Raw genomic sequence first — 20,818 nt, forward strand, 5'->3', positions numbered from 1 at the left:
GGGGGGCGTCGAGCTGTTCTCGGAGGGAAAAGTCACCTTAGGTGACGCGGGGGGAGCGGGGGGCGTCCTGCCACTTTAAAGCCCAGTTGCTACCCAAACACAAGTAAACAGTGGGGCCGGCGCGGCCGGGGGCGGTCCCGTCCCGTCCCGTCGGGGCGGAGCGGCGCGGCCCCGAGCGCGGGGCTGTGCGCGCCGCGGGGTGGGCCGGCGGCGGCGGCGGGCGGGCGGGGACAGCGCTCCACGCCAGTCACCGCTGAAATGTGATGGACCGGGCAGGGGGCGGCTCAGACTCGCGCCGAGCCTCGCCGGGGTCGAAGGCGGGAGGCTGCGGGCGGGAGGCGGCGGTCTATGCCGGGGCCCCGGGACCGCCGCGGCCAGAGCTCCCAGCCGCCGCCCAGCCCTCCGCAACATGCCGGTGGCCGCCGGGCCCCGGCCCCGCTGAGCGCCCCCGCTGTGGATCTAATGTCTCCGTGAAGGTGCCGCGGCCGCCGCCACAGCTTTGCCCCCGGAGGAGCAGCAGGCTGCGGTAGGTGAGTGGCTCCGGGGCCCGCCCTGCCCGCTGCCGTCGGCGGGAGCGGGGCGGCCGCCCCGGGAGCGCAGTGTGCGCTCAGCCGGCAGCGCAGGGCCGCCGGGTTTACTTTCAGTTCGCAGCTCCGCGGCGGCTTGGGGTGCGGGTGTCCCCCCCTCCACGCCGCGGGCGCGCTGGTGCGGGGCTAGGCGAGCGCAGCCTCCCGGGGCGCGCTCTCGATGTCCTTCACGGGAAACTCCCGGCAGGGAGCAGCCGCTCCGTGCATGCACTGCGAGCTAAGCCGCGGGTCGCGCTGGAGAAACCTCGGAGGGGAAAACACCTGGCTGCGCGGGCAGAGGCGGCCGCGGCTTCGGGGGAGGCCGCCGGGGAGCGGGGCGAGCCGGTGCCCAGCCGCTCCCTGGGTGGGAAGGCAGCGCCTTCGGGGCACGGCCCCGGCCCCGCCGCGGCTGAACGGGGAGCGCGGGCCGGAGCAGCAGGTCAGTGGCAAGCAGGTAGAGAGGGCTGTCCTGGCACGGGGCTTAATTTAATTAAGCTCTCTGAATGGAAAGGGAAAAGGAAGTGCCAAGGTTTAAGTAACATCCGTTTTTGGTTGACTTTCAACCCCTCCGCCCAAACACACGTTAATATAAATGGCCTTAAAATCGCGTTCGAAGGCTCTTTCTATTATTTTTTGATGCGTTTTACTAAAGTTTCCTCCAAATACATATAGTAGCAGATGTACCGCCATTCAGACAGAAGTGTAGTTTTAGAAGTTTCTACCTTAAAATGAGGATTTCATGTTCAGAATAGTTTTTTCAGAGTTGGTTCTTGGACACCAAAACGAGCGTGGTGCAATGACACCCCCATACACAGCCACCAAACGCGGCTGTAGCAGAGGGAGCTCTGCCCTACAGAAACATTGCTCCTACCTCGGTCATAGCTCCCAGCCGGTGGCTCCGAAACCCAGCCTCAAAGAACCGGGATGGAGGCAGGAGCCGCCGGAGGAGCCAAGGAAAAGTGATTTAATTGCTTCTGTTTCGGTTCCTCGCGGAAAGCGAATAGGAACTCACACTACGACATCTTTAAAAATAAGTCTCTATATATAACCACCCCCCAACACAATAAAACGAAAAGATCGCCATATAGAATAGTATCGATAACTGTCCCCGGTGTCGATACAATCACAAACGAGGAAAACTGGGCAGCAGCAGAGGAAGCTCCGGGAAGCCACGACTCGAGGGAAACGAAAACAGGAGTAGGCAGCACAGCACTTCACACCCGACCTCCTTGCCACATTTTTTTTTCCCAGTCGGCCAATTGTGCGGTGCCACAAATTGGTGGAGGAAAGGTATTTTAGGGAAAAAATCGAAAAGTATCTTTCCAGCCGGAGTGCTCTCGGTGCCAGCGGAACGGCAGGAGCCGGGCGGCAGCGGCCCGGGAGGCAGGGACACTGCTCATGGAGCGCGGGCTCTGCACTCGGAGAGTTTCCTTAATTTTTGCTGTTATTTGCCTCCAAAGGGGTGGGTTTAAGATTTTTGCGGGGGGAGGTTCTCTTGTTTATTTTGGAAACTGCGCGTTACCAGACCCTCCACGCAAATCCCTTGAGGTGCTGGGTCACCCTCGGCCCTACCTCTTGTTTACAGGCCCGGAGAGACCCCGGCGTTTGCTTTGGCCGCTTTCTTGGGTCGCGGCAGCCTCTTGGCTGCTGGAAGTGAACCCTCAACGAAAGCAAAAAAAAAAAAAAGGAAACGGCGGGGGCTTGCCAATGTCCCCTTGGCCCGCGGTGGGGGGAGCATCGCCCGGGTCCGCCGATGGGGACCCCCTTGCGACGGGAGCGGCGGGCCCGGCGGTTTCGGTTGAATGGGCTGAGTGAAACCCTCTGACAGTCACACAGCGCTCATTAGCCCACGGCCCCGCCGCGGCTCCGGCCGAGGGACGCGCGAGGGGGTGCGGGGCTCGGCCGCCCGGCTCCGTCCCGCCCGGGCTGCGGTCGCCCCTGTGGGCCCTGCGGCGCGGAGGGAGCCGACTGCGGGCAGCGCCGTGCCGGGCGGCCCTCGGCGGGCCGGGGAGGCCTCCGGGCCGGCCGCTCCTCTCGCCGCCGCTGGGATGGCTGCTGCGCGGGGGGCTGGGTAGGAGGTGTGCGTGCGGGGTAGGGGCTCCTTTTCTCTCCTTCGGTTATCTTGATAAATGAGTTGTTGTTGAAGGAAGAAAAATAAGCAACGGAGCTAGGACGAACGCGGGGTTTATTCCCCCCCGCTCCGCCCCCCGGGCCTGACTCGGCTCTCCGTGAACACCCTGCTCTATCCCGGGGAGGCCCCAGCCAGGAGGGGTCGGGGTCGGGGCCTCTGCGCCCGCAGGAGGCCGGGCGGAGGGTGGGAGCGACGCCGGGGGCCAGGTCGGCGCGGGGGGCAGGAGGGAGGCGGCTCCGGGGTCCCCGCGGTGGGCGCTGCGGGGGAAGGTGGCTGGGCGACGGAAAGCGGAGAGGCTTCGTCCCCGGCCGCGTCTCCGTTCCGTCTGTATTTTTACACGATTCGTTTAATTTGAATTTGCGGCGCCTTCGGTTGGGTCGGTGCTGGGTATTCTCCTTTTTTTTTTTTAATTTGGGGTGGTTGTTTTGGGAGCGCTATTTTTATTTATTTATTTCCTGCGCTTTAGTTTCTGCGGTCGAAGGAATCGCGCCGTGGGTCGGTGTCGGTCCCGGCGGAGGACGGGAGCCTGTGCTGCGGCGGGGCACTGGGGCTGCGGAAAGGCAGCGCGCCGGAGCCGTGCCTGGCCCTCCCTGGCTCCGCTGCTGCGCTCGCCTCGGCTAAGCAATACCACGCTGCTCTCAGTAAAACTCTCTCTCTCCTCCTTTCTCCCTCTTTCTTCCTAGGATTTTCTCCCGGTCTCAGAAGCCCATCAGAGGCACCAGCTGCTCCGCCGGCTCGCGCCCACCTCGGGAAGATGGGAAGCAAGGCTCTGCCAGCCCCCATCCCGCTGCACCCGTCCCTGCAACTCACTAACTACTCCTTCCTCCAGGCTGTGAACACCTTCCCTGCAGCTGTGGACCAGTTGCAAGGTCTGTACGGACTCAGCGCCGTGCAAACCATGCACATGAACCACTGGACACTGGGCTACCCCAATGTGCATGAAATCACCCGCTCTACCATCACGGAGATGGCGGCACAGGGCTTGGTGGACACCCGCTTCCCTTTCCCCGCGCTGCCCTTTGCCACGCACCTCTTCCACCCCAAGCAAGGGGCCATCGCCCACGTCCTCCCAGCATTGCACAAGGACAGGCCCCGCTTTGACTTTGCCAACCTGGCCGTTGCCGCCACGCAGGAGGACCCCCCCAAGGTGGGGGAGCTCGCCAAGCTGAGTCCCGGACTGGCCTCGCCCCTGTCGGGCATCAACAAGCTGTCCCCGGACAGGAAGCCTTCCCGCGGCCGCTTGCCCTCCAAGACGAAAAAGGAGTTCATTTGCAAGTTCTGCGGCAGGCACTTCACCAAGTCCTATAACCTCCTCATCCACGAGCGAACCCACACGGACGAGCGGCCTTACACCTGCGACATCTGCCACAAGGCTTTCCGGAGGCAGGACCACCTGCGGGACCACCGGTGAGGGACCACCACGACCGGGGTCGGGCCGTGGGCAGCCGGGGTGGGGTGAGCCGCTCGAGGGGGATGAGACTCAGCGGCTCCAGGAGCCACGGAAACAGCGCAGGAAAAGCCCCCGGCTCAGATTCGGAGGCCACGGAGGGACCAGAGCAGCCGAAACCTGCGCTTTGTGTGGGAAGGGCACCCGCCTGGGGGAGAGCTAGAGGGGTTCACAGCCGGAGATGAAGATCCCGGGGTTTTTGTGCTTCATGACCCTGGGGGTGCAGGGAAGAGGACGGGTCGCAGGTGGGCGCTTCCCTGCTGATCCCCCACCCACCTCGGCACGCTGCGGCCGGTGCTGAGAGGCGCCCGCGGCCGCAGGGCTGAGAATCCTCTCCGCCTTCGGAGAAGAGCGGGCTCGGGTCCGGCCTGCAGCGCAGATGCTGTCCCGGTCTGGCACCCGAGAGTGCAGTCACGCTTCGATACGAATTATTGCAAATGTTTTGAACCGGCCAAGAAGTTTAACCATACACAGAATAGTAATGGGGAAGGGAAGGAAGAGGAGGGTGAGGGCGTCTGGGAGAGGGGGTCGAGTTTGGAGAAGCGGGGTCTGGGGTCGCGGGGCCCACACGCCTCCGACAGCGCTGCTCACCCCCCGGGTTGCCTTCCAGGTACATCCATTCCAAAGAGAAACCCTTCAAGTGCCAGGAGTGCGGGAAGGGCTTCTGCCAGTCCAGGACCCTGGCGGTCCACAAAACCCTACACATGCAGGTGAGCCCGCCTTCCCAGGCCTCTCAACGCGTGTGCCGCCGCTTCGGCTCGGCTCGGCTCGGCTCGGCTCGGCTCGGCTCGGCCCGCCGCGGGACAGGGGCGGTGGCCACCGGGGAAACAGGGCTCTGGTGCGGAGGGGAGCGAGGGGCCCGGCACTGGACGGCCCCGGGGGTCCGGGGGGAGCAGCGGCCCGTGATTACCTCCGCGGCCGCGGGAGACCCGCGGATAAACGGCGCCCTTGGCAGACGGGCTTAAAGACAGCGGGGACGCGTTTGGCGGCGGGGAGGGAGCCCCGGGTTCGGGTTTGTCCACGCCGAGGCGTTTTTCGTTGAGGGCTGCAGCCCTGCCCTGGCGGCAGGCGCGGGGCAGGAGGCGGCCCGGCCGCGGGATGCGGAGCGGAGCGGAGCGGTGCGGAGGGAGCGCCGTGGCGGCCGGGCGGGCAGCGGGAGTCCCGGAGCGGGAGGGCGGCGCGGAGGCTGCTTTCCGTGTGTCCCAGGGGTGCGGAACATCACTACTCGAGAACTATAAAATAAGGCTTTTGGGGCAGGATAGGGAGAGGTGGGCGGCCGCCCGGCCCCACGGGGCTCCTCTCGTTCGTGTCCTCCCCCGATATCTCAAGTTGTGCGTTGCGGTGAGAAAAAGCGCAGTGATACGTTAACCAAGGTGGTTTGTGAAGGATTAATCCTTTGCTTGCTTCAAATCTGAACAGGAATCTCCACACAAATGCCCCACATGTGGAAGAACCTTTAATCAAAGAAGTAACCTGAAAACTCACCTTCTTACCCATACAGACATCAAGCCCTACAACTGTGAGCAGTGCGGCAAAGTGTTCAGGCGAAACTGTGATCTACGGCGGCACAGTCTAACTCACACCCCGCGGCAGGACTTCTAGAGCAGCCAGGGACCCGCGCCCGCTCCGGCAGCTCCAACTTGCCCACTTTACTCAAGGAGCGTTTTGTAGGAGCTCACAGACGCGCACACACACACACACGGAGACACGCACGCAGACTCGGGGCCAAGCTTTCCTACCACATGTCTGCGAAACTCGTTTAGAGAGTGCGGACTGCAGGATCGGGCCCCTCTCCAACCCACACCCAAGCGTAAAGCTCATCTTGTAGATAATCGCGGCTCATTTTAGAGCTCTGTACAGAACGTGTTTTTTTCTTTGTTTGTTTGTTTTGTATTGTGTCAAATGCACAGCGATAACAAATCATGGAGGCAAAGTATCTCTTTAAAAAGTTATTTCAAAATAAATCTTTTTTTTTTTTTTTTTTCAAATACCTCCCGCCTTCTTGTATTATTCTCTGAGCATTTCGGCTTTTTTTTTCCTGCTGTGTCAATGCAATGGCAAAGCATATTGAATAAATTTCCTAGCCGGGTAATTGTACTGTCACAACAATTTTGGTGATCGCTTTTGTTTGGTCTGTTTCACTGTCGCTGTTGTGTTATCTATTGTTAAGTAAAATGAAAGTGCCTTATTTGAGAGTTTATAGCTCTATTACTTAATAGTATGAATGTCTAAATATTAACTTCTGTACCTTTTTTTTTCTAATTTTCCCGAACGATTTTTTTTTAAAGAAGAAAAACAAAGAAATATTTGCAAATAAACAGATCTTAGGAAATAATGCATAGAGCCGTTCTTACGCCAAAGCGGCTTATTAGTAACTTATTTGCAATCAGGCCGTATATTGTAAAAGTTATCCCTCTCGCAGGGATTGCAGCAGGCAGCCCGTAGACTTTGGACAAGGGCAATTCACCCGCCTAGACAGGGACTTTATCCTGCAGAAGACGATTCTTTCCCGGCAGCTCTGGAAGCAAACAGCGAGACGCCAATTCCGCCCGCCCTCCGCCCCGGGCTCATCCGTGGGCCCTGGCAGAGCAGCGGCACTGGAGCAGGGATCCCCTCACCCCGTCCCCCTCCTCCATCTGCAAGGCCGAGCACAAGGCACGCCCGGGGGGTTGGAAGGAGAGGGATTGTTCCCCCCTCTCGGGAGAGCCTTTCCCCGCCGTGGGGGCCCGCAGGCGCTCCCCGCCGGGGTGGCTTTCGGCGGCTCAGCGTGTCCACCCACGGCCGCACGCTCAGTGCCCGCACCGGGTCTGCAGCCGGCAGGGTGGCCGCACTGCACAACGGGCTGTCCTCCCTTGCCATCCTTGCAATTGCCTCACCGGTGCCTGTGGACTCTTCTGGAAGGGTGTGGTGCCAACAGTGAGGCATTTTCCCTGATATATTGCAGGGCGACTTGGATGTGCATCCCCTCATTACCGTCCCACTGCTCTTGTCACTCCTGGCACCCTCTCCACAGCGTCTTGAGTAGTTTGGGGCCCCAAAAATTGCTCTTTCTCAGGCTGGGGGCAACCATCCTTCCCTACTCCTCTGCCAAATGAAGGATCAGGTGAGAATGGCAGGCAGAGATCTTTTCCCCAGGCCCAGGGAGCCCTGTCCAAGGAGAGGGCAATCCCCTTGCACCCAGTTCAGCAGAGAGGGCTTCACTCCTGGGCTCCATCTAGCAGGGTACCAGAACTCCAGGCTGGTCCATCGATGGGGAGGATCACAGATCCTAGCATGCCTGGCAGAGCTTGTGTGACTGCACTGTCACCACCCCTGATCCTGGCCGGTCCTTCGGCAGGGAGCACTGCCTGGACACTGTTAATGAGTAGCAAGTCAAACCCAGCAGTGCCTGGGCTGCAGTCAGACCATCGGTGCAGAAAGCTCTGCATTACTGCCAGCACTGCCTCCACAGAAGGCTACCACGGGGCAGGGACTACGAGTCAGCCCTGCTCTGCCCCAGACCAGGCAGCCAGGTGAACTTCCACTGGTACAGCAGATTTGACAGTGCCAAACTCAAAATATCTTATGTGGTCAAGGCCTATGTCTCCATCTGCTCCTGTCCAGGAAGATGGGGAAGGAAATAATGTTTCTGCAGCCAGAAGTACTGGTCTGCTGGCTGAAGAGCAGCCTCCCTAGTCAAAGTTTATGTTAGTGCCATCTGGTCTCTTCCTCTTCATCGCCTGTGAACTTGCACTCCTTCTTTGCTGGGGTGCTGCACCCCTAGAAATAGCTTTTCTCACACCCTGCCCTGCCGTGTTGGCAGCCCTTGTTGTCCCTCTTCAAAATGCTTCTCTCTCCACACTGCTCCTCTCCAAACCTCTCTTCATGGGCATCTTCTGCTCCCTCTTCATGGGCATTTTCCCAATATCTGATGTCTTCCCGTCTGACTGATTCTCCTACTCTCAGTGCATTCCTGTTCTCTCAGTAGGTTATTTCCTCTAAGTTTCTCTCTCCTTATTGTTCTCTGAGTTCCTGTCCCCAGGCCGTTTTACGTCCCCAAGTACGCACAGCAAGGCTGGGATAACTCCGTTTGAGTAAACACTCCTGTCAGGATACATATGGGCTCAGTCCGCTCCTCATAGGCCAAGTTCTGTGAGAAGTTTGTTTGGAAAGAACTTAATCAGATGAACAATATCAAAGGACAAAATTAAAGTGATTGTATATAGCTAAGGTTTTATTTAATTGTTTGAGGTTGCTTGTTTAATAATCTTCCCCCTGAGCAGACACAGACTGTAAATTTATCTTCTGAGGATTTCTAAAGTTCAGCAGGCAGAAAAAAACCCAAATTACTGAAGCAGGTCAGTGACGAGCATCTCTAACTGTTGGTCCATGAACTGTTATTTTATATTTAAAACAGTAGCTATCATCTTAAAATGTCAGAGAATGATCTAGTGTTTCTCTTTACTATCAATTCACTTGCCTATAGCACTGCCACACCCCATTCACTTTTTAAAAATTCATCCCTCCCTGGAAAATTTCAGAGGCAGCTATAAAGAACATGTTAAAATACACATATGGTTTGTTGGTTTTAGACCTGTTGGGAACAGAAACAAGCTCTGTAAAGCTACTTTTTGGGCAGGGCTAGGATTTTTATAGCCATAAAGTTCCATCCTGACTTTCACAATGCAAACACTAAATACAGCAATATCCCTGTGACTGCTGTTTGTGCCTTTGTGAAGTATCCTCCTCCCTCTGGAAGTTCTCTGCTCAGAACACAACACACAGCTCCATGCTTCTGCAGTTTCCCAGAGCTTCCCAAACCACCTGCCTCCTGCTGCTCTGTGTTACTCTTTCCCACTGCCCCTTCTTTTTTGGCACTGCTTATTTTTTGCCTGCACTGGCATGGGCTGATTCTGCATCTTTTGCTGTGTTAGAGGCAGCAGCTGCAGGGCTGTAGCAGGAAAAGGAACTAGCTGTGCTACATACCAGGGAGAAAAGAACAACAGATAATAAGAATGTCACAATAATCTACATTTTAGGGGCAAATTATAGCCCTTTAAGTTGCATCTGAAAACTGAGCTCTTTGCATATCAGTTGCTGAAACAGACACTGTCCACAGCTGATGGCAGAGCAGCTCAGCCCAGTCAATTGTGCATAAAGCTTTTCTATGTGGTAAATATTGCTTAGCAATGGCATGTCATGCTATTCCAGCCAGCACAGACTTTATCTGATGCAGTGCAAATTTGCTGGTAAAGTGCAGCTTTATACCAGTACCATCTTAGCCCAGATCTAAGTGTCAAACACCCAGCAGCAGCCCAGGAATGTGGCATGGCCATATCTGCCTGGGTCTAGGGGCTGGTGCTCAGGGTCCCTTAGAGTAAAACATGTGAAAAACCATTATTCAGATCCTTCTCTCCCTTTCCTTTTTCCTCTTCCTTCTTCCTTCTCATTGCTCTGCTTTTGGATGTTTGCTTCAGGAGCTGCTTCTCTTACTCCAGATATCACATACTACACCCTGCCTCCTGCCTAGTCTCACCTCCATCTCTTTCCCTACTTTTTCCCTCCTGTTTCTTTTTTGCTTTCCCATGTCTCATCCCACATTTCAATCTCTTTTCCAGAGCAACTTCCTACCCTGAGACTTTTTGGTTCCCTCTGTTGAACCACTCCAACTTTTACATGTTGCCTCATTCTGTCCTTCACCCACCAGCCCATGTGAGCTCCTCTCTCTTCCCTCACCCAGAGCTCATGTCCCTTTTGTGGTACTTCTCACACCCTGCTGGTCCTTCCTTGCTGATCCCATTAATTGATGCAATGTCCACACGAGCCTCAGGAGACATCAGAACAGGTGCCATAGATGTGCTTGGATCATTTTAAGCACGCTGGCTCTGACTCAAAGCCAGCAGCAGTCCCAGGAGGACCAGGGCTGGTGGCGCATGCAGCTGGTGGCTGCTCAGGGTGGAAGCACTGTTGTCAGCAGCACTGCAGCCCCCAAGCTGCATGGCCCTCATGAAGATCGAGAGGAGCCAGTGGTTTCAGGTGCAATATCCTGGCCCCAGAATGTCAGGACCGAGTTTGCAGTTAGTCAGCTAAGCTGCACTGGCAGCTCAGAACCTCTAATCACTCCATGCTCCTAATACTGTAACTGCAGATAGTCTTCTATACATAAAGTGTAGAAGAATGACTGGGTTTACCAAACTGTATTACACAAGGGTTTAGACATATGTTCCTTTATTTTAAAATTGTACTGTGTTTATAGCTTGTGTTTCTCTCCTCATGGCACATTTCTTCCTTCCTACTTATGTAAACTTGTATTAGTTATTTTTCCAACTTATAACAGTGCAGTTATGACAAAAATAGGGTAGCTACCAACCAAAACGTTATTTTTATTGAAATCATTAAAAATACTTATTTACATTCAAAAGAAAGGCATCATGTCTGTATAAAACATTGATTTTAATATCTATTTTCAAAAATCCAGGTGCAGATGTTTATGAAACTTTTTACTAGAAGCTCCTAGTTTATCAAATGAGATGCAAAATATCTACACTGAAAACAGTAAGCATCTTTCCTAGATCTGCATAATCAAGGCAATGGAAGTGTAAGTTGCCTCCCCTTCTTAGAGCCCCCCTTGCAAGGCTGAACACCCTCTCCCAGGTGCAACTTCCAAACACTACTTGGGACTTCATGATGAGTGGAGCAGGACCCAAAAGCATCAGGTGGGGCCCAAAAGCAGTGGCCTTGCACCTTCACCCCTACACAGCCAAGCTGGAGAGGTGCATGGTCACCTCTCCCTGAGAAAGCTCCTTCCTCTATGAGCACTAGGGCAGAACTTTGCAGTACAGATTGACTGAAAAAGCTTAATCTGAAGTTTACAGATGCAGAAAATACCCAGCTCCATCTGAAGTGAGGGGTGTATGCAGCAGGGCCCTTGGCCTGGCTGTATCCTAGGGGAGAGTGCACTGGCTGTGCCCCCAGCCCACAGGGCAGGCAGGGGGACAGGCAGCAGGGGACAGGCAGCAGGGGACAGGCAGGCAGGGGGACAGATAACGGGGGAAAGGCAGCAAGAGACAGGCAGGCAGGGGGACAGGCAGCAGGGGACAGCAGGCAGGGGGACATGGCTCCAGTGGAGACCCCTTATGCTGTGCTGGGAGATGTAATGGCCCCAGGGGGTGACAGATGTCTCTTCTCAGACCTGGCAATGCTGGCTGAAGGTGGCATCTCTCCTTGCTGCAGGCTACCACCAGCCCCAGCAGCCAGGCCTTGCAGCCATCACAGGGCTGGCTTGGATTTGGGGCCGTGAGGGACACTCCTACAAGCTGTCATCCATCGGGACCACAGTGAAAGGGGGTTAAAGGGAGTGCTGGGCAGTGTCTGGGACAACTGGGATCGGCCAAGTAAGTCTCCAGGCCTTCAGATTCCATTTGAAATCAGCCTCCTCTCAGCAGGAGAAGGGAAGCAGCAGGACTTCTGCTTTCCTGAAATTCTTGTAGGATCCAGAGAGTGGCTCCATCGCCTCACATGGCTGAGGGCTGCAGCTGGGAGAAGATTACAAACCCCAGGTCTTTGACTTTCCCTCTCTGCAGAAATCCCCCAGATTTCTGCCCTCAAAACAAGCTCACTTCACCTTGCCTGCAGAGCAGGGATGGGATCGGGAGGGAATCCTGCTGGCAGGGCGGTGCCGGTGGTGCCGTGCCCCGGGCAGCGCTGCGGGACTCCCGCTCCCCAGGCACTGCCTTGACCCGAGGCTCCCTCACCGTGTGCTGCGAGGGCTCTCCTACCTTCCGGGGCATTTTGGAGACCCATTTGTTCATCTGGGAAAGTGGATTGGCTGATTGCTTGCTTTTCGTTTTTCAAGTGTAAAAGGAAGCAAAACCTTTATTTCTTTTTCGCCTCAGAGATTATTTATAAGGCATTATCTCTACTACTGCCAGCTGCCATCCTTTGGCGTCACTAGCACTCAGTGCGCTGAAGATGCCTCAAGGTGTGTCAGCCTTGCCTCACGTCAATGCGCCTTGATGTATCTCTTTGGCTGGGATTGAAAGGTACAGTTTCTAAATCTCCCGGTGACCCAATTTGCATGGATCACTGGTGCGCTAGAATGTAGCTACTCCTTCCCATCGTGTTAATGCAAGTTTGCCTGCCTTCAAAGCAGCCTGGCCTCCGTGTGCCACGCTGAGCACAGGCCCAGAGCCGGCGCTTGGGTCTCTGTGTGCAGCGGGCACGGCTGCCTCAGGCTTGGTATCTTCTGCACAAGCGACATGCTTTAGGTGTTTTCATTGCTGTATCGTAGTCCCTTTATTTAAACATTGTAAATTCTTTTGCTTGATAAACACAGGCAGACAGCTGGATTATCTTAATCTTGGGGCTTGCAGTCAGCCAGCGCGGTGAATGCTCCCAGGCTGCGGAGGCACCCTGTCCTGCCGGGCCCCACGGCTCCCCCAGCGAGCTGTGTGTCACCGGGAAGAGGACACAGCGCCTGCAGGGGAGCAGCCTGACACCAGCTCTGGTCCCAGGCTGCCTGCCGGAGTGTCCCTGGAGCCAGCCCTGGGGACAGCCCTAATAAATGCTTCCAGCAGCCCTGTCTGCCGGCGCGCTGGGATGCGAGGGAGGGCGGCGGGAAGGCAAAGCCTCAGGGGCCCTGCTGGAAGGCCCCGAGGCCCAGCTGTGGCGGCAGATGGGATTCCTGGGCAGCTCCAGCCTCAGGCTGCCTGCGAGGGCAATGCAAACGCAGCGCACCTGCCCGCAGGGTGCCCTGACCTCCAGAGTCCTTTAAAGGACGCCTGGCTGGGGTACAATTTAAACCCAGCGCTGATTTAGTCCAGGAGCTGGTTCTGCTGGCATGAATCATTTAAGCACAGAAGCACCCCATGACTCTGCCTCTCATTTCCATGTTGTGGTCTTCTTTTCCCACTCCACAGAGGAAATGATGGCCCGATCTTGGGCAGGAACCACAACAGAAAAGCGCTAGGAAAACAAGGAAGCATTTGAAGGGATTTCAGTTGTACATATGACTGAACAAATCTGGGTGATTGGGTCAGATCCTCACCAACTTCTTTTGTCACACACCTATTATCCTCTAATTTTATTTAGGGAAAACTGGGTCTTGAAATGAATGCTGCATTAAGAGGTATGTGGCAGCTCACACTATCACATATAATGCTCCTGGCAAGCTACAACTGTAGCTTTGTCATGCTTCATATTTTCAAACTCCCATTAAAAATGTTAAAAACGGATTTTCAGTCATTCAGCTGTGGGCATCTCACATTTTTTTGAGTCTCATTTGCATAGTTAAAAAAACCAAACATATTCTAGACACACCAAGTTTTTAATGAAAAAGTAGTCTGCAATGTAGTTGTGTGGTCCTGTCCTTTTCTGGGGTGCACAACAGGTTCAGTTCCCTAACACCACCTGGTAAATTCAAATGAGCTAGGTTTATGACACAGGAGTGAGGGCTATAGGTGGGGACCTTGCTGCCTTTGCCTAGGTCTGTCCTTATGTAGGAAGCACTTGCTTGTTTACTTCAACAAGGTTTGCCAACTGGGAAGTGAGGATGTGGGCAAATGAAAAAGTTACTGCAGGCAAAACAGGGAATGTGGAAGTTCAGCCCTCAGCTACTGCCCAGAAACTGCTCTAAAGTATTGCTTAAGCCCTCACAAATGCAAACTCACTTTTCCTCTCCCACAGGGAATAAGATACCTGGCTTTTGCTACAAGGTACTGTATATAAGAGGGTGCAGGTGGACACTTGCCACCACAGAGCAACCGAACTGTAGGTTGGTGACACCTTGTCCTGCAGTTGGTTGTCTCTCTAACTTCTGGGGCACAAAATATTAATTTGCCTAAAAGCCCCACTGTAAAAATCCTGATTCCAGCGAGGGAATGGCATGGGAGCTTCTGTGCTCAGTTGGCCTCTGCCTCACAGCCACTTGCAGGCAGCAACCTGGTTTGACTAAAATTCTTCAGGTTTCAGCAACAGGAAATTGCAGATGAGAGAACGCTCTGTAAAGTGCATTTGCACAGTTTTAGTCTCAAGCTGTGAAAAGTAGCAGCTCCCCAAGCCCTCAGCTTTAACACTGCTATTAATATTGTTTTTTTCTAATATCACTGAGATTAATGGAGCATGAGGGTCTTGTTGTAGTAAACATCCTCCTCAAGAAACCCATGTCCTGTCTTCACACAGTTTGCTGTCTAAATGTCCCAACAAACTCCCAAGCACCTTGCAGTGTCCCAGGCAAAACACAGATGGTTAGCAAGGTGACTCTATTTTAAATCCTAGTTTTGAGGTGTTTCCTCTGCCAGACAGCAGGACAAGCACCCTGAAGTGCTCCTCGAGGCAATGAGGGTTCATGAGAGGAGAAATTAGGGTTTTGTCCAGTGCCTTATTCCTTTTCCTTGGAGAGCTCCAGGGACTATTCTCATAGAGGTACTTGGAGTGCTAGGCAGGAGAAAATCCCTGTGCCAAAATTGGATGAGCTTTGCAAGCTGCCCCTGAGGACTTAACACCACTCTGGTTTCCACACTGCTCTCACTGGTAATATAGACAGTCTGTGGTAGAATAAAAGCTGGTCAAGATGGTCAAATAAACTACCAGGACTCCCTGCAGCACTGAAACCTGAGAGTACATTCCTCCCAAAGCAGTCAGGAGGGATGGGTGGGTGGCTGACAGGAGCAAGGCTGGCTGGTGTCTGCCCCATGGCTGGGTAGAGACTCTTCCCGCTCCCTGAGGACAATAGGCCCCATCCTGGGAGTGGACTGGTTTCAATATGGGACTCTCCATCTTGATCCAGTTTGGATGGGTCAAGACATGTTGAGACATGCCCTTTCAATATGCTGCATTTTATTAAAAACAAAGTAGCTGTGGGCCAGATTGTAAAACTAGGTGGGCCTCATTTGTCTGTCCCTACTGTAAGCCAATGAAACCTTCAACATATTCAAACTCTCACCTTTTTACCCATTTGAATGAAAAAGCATCACTAATAAAAGAAAATGACTCACCTAATGCTAAACCTGAGCTCTGTAGATCAGCTTTGATCAAATTCACTGACATTTGGATAACTGCGTTATTATAACTAAAACATCTTTTAAAGTTTTTTTTTCCAGACGTTCATTCTTTAAAATTTGCTTTGATCACTGTGCATATCCTTTTCAGCAGAAATTTGTCCACAGAGGGTGAATTTTTTTCATTTGTTTTTCATATGGATTCTCTTTCCTTTGTTCATATTTTAAATCAGTGAAGCTACCCTTCAAGCTAGCCCTTACAATAAAAATGCAGCTACTGTGTGGCTTTTAACAACTCATTTAACCCATCTGTGCTTCAATAGCCTTGTTAGAAACCCAGTACAATTTATTTATGCAATGAGGCTGATCATGAGGCTTAATTAGATTTTTTTTTTAGGACAAAGTAAACATTTCAGAAGGGCAGAGCAGGGGAGTGGTGGTCACTGTTATGGTGGTCTGACAACACCAATTTGTAATATGTTACAACAGTAGTGTTACAAAATGCTGCACAGAAGGATATTTCTTTCAGAAAGTACTTTTGAATTAGTTCAAGTGCTCCAGTTTCCAAATAGGAGTCACAATCCGAGACAATTAAAATAAATGGAAGCAGGAATGTGTCAGGACAATTACAAATTATAAGATTGAAATCACTGGAGATGGAAAGGCAAAAATTTGCCTGTGTGTAAGTATGCATCTGTGTATGAAGCTCAGCTTTAGATGTTGAGAAGGATAAAGTTTGACTTTTTTTTCTATGGAAAAAAATTCACACATCAATGATGCAATAAAATTTAGTTTAGCAATACATAAGTACATTTGTAACCAATTTTCCCCTTTCAAGCAGGCAGGAAGACTGTGTAAGTTTTAATTTGCTAATTATCATTTATTGTAATTTGAGCATGCAGCTGGGGAAGGTGGTGCCGATCGTTCATCAGAAAGGGCGTCTGCCGGGCTCTAGAGTCAAGATACTCTCATTAGTGGCTTTTTTTTACAGCATGGGCAGAGTTCTTGTTAGAGCTTGTAACAGAGGTGGATTAACCACAAATAATTTTTAAAACTTTGAAGTCTAAAGCTGCAGCACATTTTGCCGTATTCTAGGAAAAAAAAGCGACCGTGTTCAGATAAGGTTGCTGGTGAGATTCTCCGCCTGGCTCGTGCCAAGGTGCAGTTTCCACCCTCCCAGGGCTGCCTGCGCGGCCATTTTGCAAACACAGATTGCTGTCGTCTGACAGAGCGAGCCCCGCGACTCCGCACGCCTTCTGCCTCCCATCAAACTCCTGATCAGCGCACACATTTCCAAAGATCCTTATTCCCTGCCATCATTAGCTCCGCGCCAAGCTTCCTAAGGATCGCTTGTTTTCCCAACATGCTTCAGGCTGAGAATTCCTATTAATATAAATCTGCTTTAAACAGGAGATAGCCATTTTTTAATGCAGACATCCTCTAATATTTTCATGATGTGGCTTATACCTTAATAGATAGCAGTTGCGGTGCAGATCTGGCCCCGCAGTTGCATAACATATTTGCGGTAATGAGAACCCTTGCCGACATGGAAAATTAATATTAAGAAAATTAATGTAAGGAAAATCTTTAATAGGTTTTTATCTGTGTCTAATGCAATTTTGCAGTTAGCAGAAGGAAGGAATTTAGTACCAGGTGAGTAGCCAGCTCTTCAGAAATCATGTTTTGTTGACCACATTTTAAGACCTGCTGTTTTGATTTAGCGCATCAGGAGCAATATCTACTTCATAAACAACAGCATGAAACACCACACTCAGGATCCCGCCCGCCATACTCAGCTGTCAGAACGTTGCCCACAAGAAAGAGTTCCTTGGTGCAAATGTTTTTCATGTTGGTGCCCGTTCTGTCTGGGGAAGTGCTTTGAAAGCTCGGAAACTTCAGCGGGGCAGGAGAGTAACTTAATGCTCAAACCCACCTAGCAGTGACTGGGTGAAAAGACATTATCTTTTCATAAGCACCAAGTCAAGTCCTTTGGCAGAACAGAAGAAGCTGATTTCCCAGTGAGAAAGGCTGCTCTTACTTGCTGCACGTGCAAGGACCGCAGTGTTACAGCAACAGGGCAGCGTGCAGGCAGCGCTCTGCACAAAAGGGGAGGAAATCCTGGATGGGAACCAACCTTCTCTGCCTCCCACCCCAGCCTCTGCCCCCTGCTCACAGCTGCCATCCCATCAGAGAACACCAATGTTGGCATCAGCTTTTGCTCAAGGTGATCTATGGTTCAGATGTTAGAATCTTTTTATCTGTTGGCTGGGTTTCTCTTGAATAAAAGGAGACTGGCATATTTTTCTCCTATTTGCTGCAAGGAAGGTAGGTACTGACCCCCTTTACTTCCTGGTGATTGTGGATATTAGAGATGATGCAAGCACAAGATATCTGGCATGGCATTACAGAACCCAAAGGGAAAAGAATTCTTGGAAGAAACCCCCTTTTTTTTTTTTTTCAATTAAGACAGCTTGAAGTTGTTTTGTTTCATTAACTCCTACCTAAATTTCTGAAAACAATACTTAGCAAGAAGGAGGGATTTCTTGGTAAACACTATGTATTGTATGCCATTTTTCAAGGAGTGGGCAGACCCTAACAGCCTTCCGAGTGCTCCCTGAGAGACACCAATTGTGAGAGAAAGGGTTATATTTGATCAATAGGAAACGTGCGTGTGTGCGCACAAATAAAAGGAGCAGCAAATGCAACGCTCTTATCTCCCTTCCTTCTTGCATGCCAGATCACCTTTAGCATCAGCTCCAGTCCTGCAGCTGCTGCTTCCAAGCAGGGCTCACCGACACCAGCCCTGGCTGCTGACCTGCTCTGGCTGCACATTCAGGCCCTGTCTTTCCTCACCCCTTCCATTCACCCTTTCATCCCCACAACGAAAGGAAGGGGAAAATGAAAGTGAAGTTTTACTGCACTTTTCAAAAATTAAACAGATATCAGAAGTTCTCTGGGAGTGAAAGATGACAATTATTTTCTAAAATACAGCCGTAACTTTTTTTTTTTTTTTTAAGAAAACCTCTGCTGCTCATTGTTTCATTACTGAGGGTGCACAGAGAACAAAGTTTGTTCTATCACAGAATGGACTGTCTTTCTGGAAACCCCAACAGACACATAAAGAAATGTTGTTAGGTTGAAGGAGCTTTCAAGATTTGGATAACTAGTTTTGCCCAGATAAGAAATAATTTATTCTTCATAACTAATTCAGAAAATCTTTAAACCAGATTGACTAGCAATGTGTTAATATTCATCATCATCTTGATACTGCCAGTGGCTTGATCACATTGTTCAGAAATAATACATGAAAAAAACATGCTTATAAAATAGAAATGTTAGTGTCCATTCTGTGCTGTGCATGCCCATCTCATTTCTTTTTATCCCCAAATATTTAATATAACCTCATTTTGCAATATGTGGACGGTTAGTTCATAGTTAGTTAATACACAAAAAGTAACAGAGTATTGAAACATTTCCCTTCCCCCACCATTCTCCCAAAGAATCCAATAATGAAATAAACTTTTTTTCAGTTTCCTATGGTATTTTTATAGAAGGTAGATAACACATATTTATATTTAGAGACACACACACACCCAAAACATATATGATGTTTTGTGGCTGAACCAGCTGCATTTGTCATCAATAACAGCAAAATATGGACCTGATCCAATTGCTTTGCAGCTTCCTGTCACATCAATGCAGTATAGAAATACAAAAATAATATATAATTGTACTCACCATATGATAGTAGAAAGTTTTCTGTCTAGATTTTGAACTCTATTCTTATCTCTACTAGAAACCACTATTTTGTCTTGCTTTACAATGTTCCTTTTGCATCAGAAAAAATGCTGCTTATATTTGCATAAGCCATTCAGCAGACCGATAAAGATAAAAATGTGCACAAAGAATAGAGGACAAAATTCATATGAAACAATAGACATCAAAGAGCAGAGACTTCACTTCCTTTCTGTTACCTCCACTGGTAGATTTTCACATTAATCAAATCAATACTACATCATTGCTAGTAGCCCCAAATGGCTTATATTAATTCACTTCTTCTCATTCAAAATGATTTTTTATTAAACATTTAACTATAATTATATCAAAATAATATGCTTATAAACATTTTAAATATTTGATAATGTAGAACATTCACCCTTTTCATTCTCTTTAGGTGGACCCCAAAACAAAAACACATCAAAAGAGAAAAGAATCTGAAATTCCAATCAATCTTAACCAAAGTTCACACAATGACAATATCGAAGAGGCTTTGTAATACCTAATATCCCCTGGCAAAATTTCAAATCCACGTGTGAATATAAAATAACTTCTCGCTTGACTTCGTTGGTCCAGAATTGTCAGTGGAATAGAAACTTCAGTAATTCCTAAAGGTATCAAAGTGTGATTTGCTCTGATTTCAGCTTAAATTATCTATTTGTCTATATCTGCATTTTGTCTCTTTCAGAAAGCAGAGGGGATTTGTTCGTTCATGGTCTTTAAAAACACTGTCTTATTTTCATTAAGCTAAGCCCACTGCTGATGTAATTCTTGCATTACAAAGGTCTTAATTTAAACCATGACATAAATGCTTTTCATCAGTTGATTTTTTTTTTGTTCTTTGTGCCAAATTTCTTGCATTTTTAAAATAAAGAATATGGTGTATAATAACTGCTGCGGGACAGGCTGCTTTATTCTCCAATATGAAAGACAAATGGGGTGTGACATGCATACGTTTCAACATGCAGCACTTACTTCTTCAGGACCTTTACTTTTTTCCACTGTTTTCTCAGTAGACTATTTCACTTCCTTTGAATCAGGCCTAACGATAACACCGGATTTGAAGCACGGTTCTCGGCGTTGAGCACACTGACGGGACCAAGAGGTGAAAAGTGCTTCTAATCTCTCTCTCCTCTCTCTCTCCCCCTCCTCTCCCTCTTCCACTCCCTGCCTTCCTCTCCTTCCTTTCCCCCTCCACTCAAGGATTTGGGGTCTGCAGATGATAATTTACAGAACGTTTTGGAAGAAGGGTGGGGATGCATTCCTAACACCCCAAGTCCTGGTTTGCATTACACATTAGGGATTTCAAAGCACACCAAGATTTAATCATAATCAGAAAGTAGAGCAATCGTTTCTACAACATTCTGCAGTACCGAGTCTTATTTTTTTCCCTTTGGTATCCCTGTAACTAATACAGAAAAATTGTATTGCCATCATGTCCTACTATTATTGCAATGATCAGTGAGCTGTGCAGATGCATCTGGGAAAACTGCATAACTTGTTTGGATATTATTTTGTGTTTAGGAGCTTGGTTAATTTTCAGATGGAGTGAAAAGACACTAGCTGTTTCTCTACATGAATGTGAAAGTATAGCAGAAATTTTTCTTGATTAGCGCTCCTGCAAACGAATCAAGATTACAATGGAAAGGACGCAAATATTTTATTAAAGTAGAATTTTCAACATGATCCATGCTAATATCAAACTGCAGTGTTAGTTCATTGATCTCCACAGGACAATATTGTCAAATACAGAACAGATTTAGAAAATCTCAACTGAATTTGTGGATGGAATAAAATCTTTAAATGATCTTTCTTCATCTATTGCATTTTAGGAGATGTTGACCTGATACTTCTACGTTCATCCTGGCTTTATACTTTGTCCTTAAAGCAATGGTCTTGAAATTACCAAAAACAGGATACA

The 20,818-nt window shown here is 50.2% G+C and overlaps 1 protein-coding gene and 1 long non-coding RNA gene across 5 annotated transcripts; both read left to right on the top strand.

Annotated features, from left to right (window-relative positions):
* The first annotated feature begins 282 nt into the window (after nt 1–282).
* OSR2 (odd-skipped related transciption factor 2) lies at nt 283–6,125 on the top strand. 3 transcript variants are annotated; one of them, XM_064392766.1, is made up of 4 exons: nt 283–530; nt 3,381–4,104; nt 4,755–4,854; nt 5,564–6,125. In XM_064392766.1, the coding sequence occupies exons 2-4, from the start codon at nt 3,452–3,454 to the stop codon at nt 5,744–5,746; spliced, it is 936 nt and encodes a 311-aa protein (XP_064248836.1). In that variant the 5' UTR covers nt 283–530; nt 3,381–3,451; the 3' UTR covers nt 5,747–6,125. The 3 variants fall into 3 exon arrangements, with proteins under 3 accessions (XP_064248836.1, XP_064248828.1, XP_064248842.1); XM_064392758.1 differs by having other exon boundaries at nt 283–526; XM_064392772.1 differs by having other exon boundaries at nt 283–526; nt 5,646–6,125.
* A 5,747-nt stretch (nt 6,126–11,872) lies between these two features.
* On the top strand, nt 11,873–20,548 carry LOC135282741 (uncharacterized). 2 transcript variants are annotated; one of them, XR_010348792.1, is made up of 5 exons: nt 11,873–12,165; nt 16,842–17,344; nt 19,295–19,511; nt 19,938–20,002; nt 20,422–20,548. It is a non-coding gene; the product is annotated as an uncharacterized LOC135282741 (long non-coding RNA). The 2 variants fall into 2 exon arrangements; XR_010348789.1 differs by having other exon boundaries at nt 16,842–19,511.
* The last annotated feature ends 270 nt before the right edge of the window (nt 20,549–20,818 follow it).

The sequence above is a fragment of the Passer domesticus genome, chromosome 1 (assembly GCF_036417665.1).
Source record: "Passer domesticus isolate bPasDom1 chromosome 1, bPasDom1.hap1, whole genome shotgun sequence".
Classification (NCBI taxonomy): domain Eukaryota; kingdom Metazoa; phylum Chordata; class Aves; order Passeriformes; family Passeridae; genus Passer; species Passer domesticus.

Bases quoted from the DNA above. Each gene is read 5' to 3' on its own strand.
- OSR2 (XM_064392766.1), top strand. From the start codon at position 3,452: ATGGGAAGCAAGGCTCTGCCAGCCCCCATCCCGCTGCACCCGTCCCTG. The intron at 4,105-4,754 runs GTGAGGGACCAC...GTTGCCTTCCAG, and splicing joins GACCACCTGCGGGACCACCG to GTACATCCATTCCAAAGAGA. The intron at 4,855-5,563 runs GTGAGCCCGCCT...AAATCTGAACAG, and splicing joins ACAAAACCCTACACATGCAG to GAATCTCCACACAAATGCCC.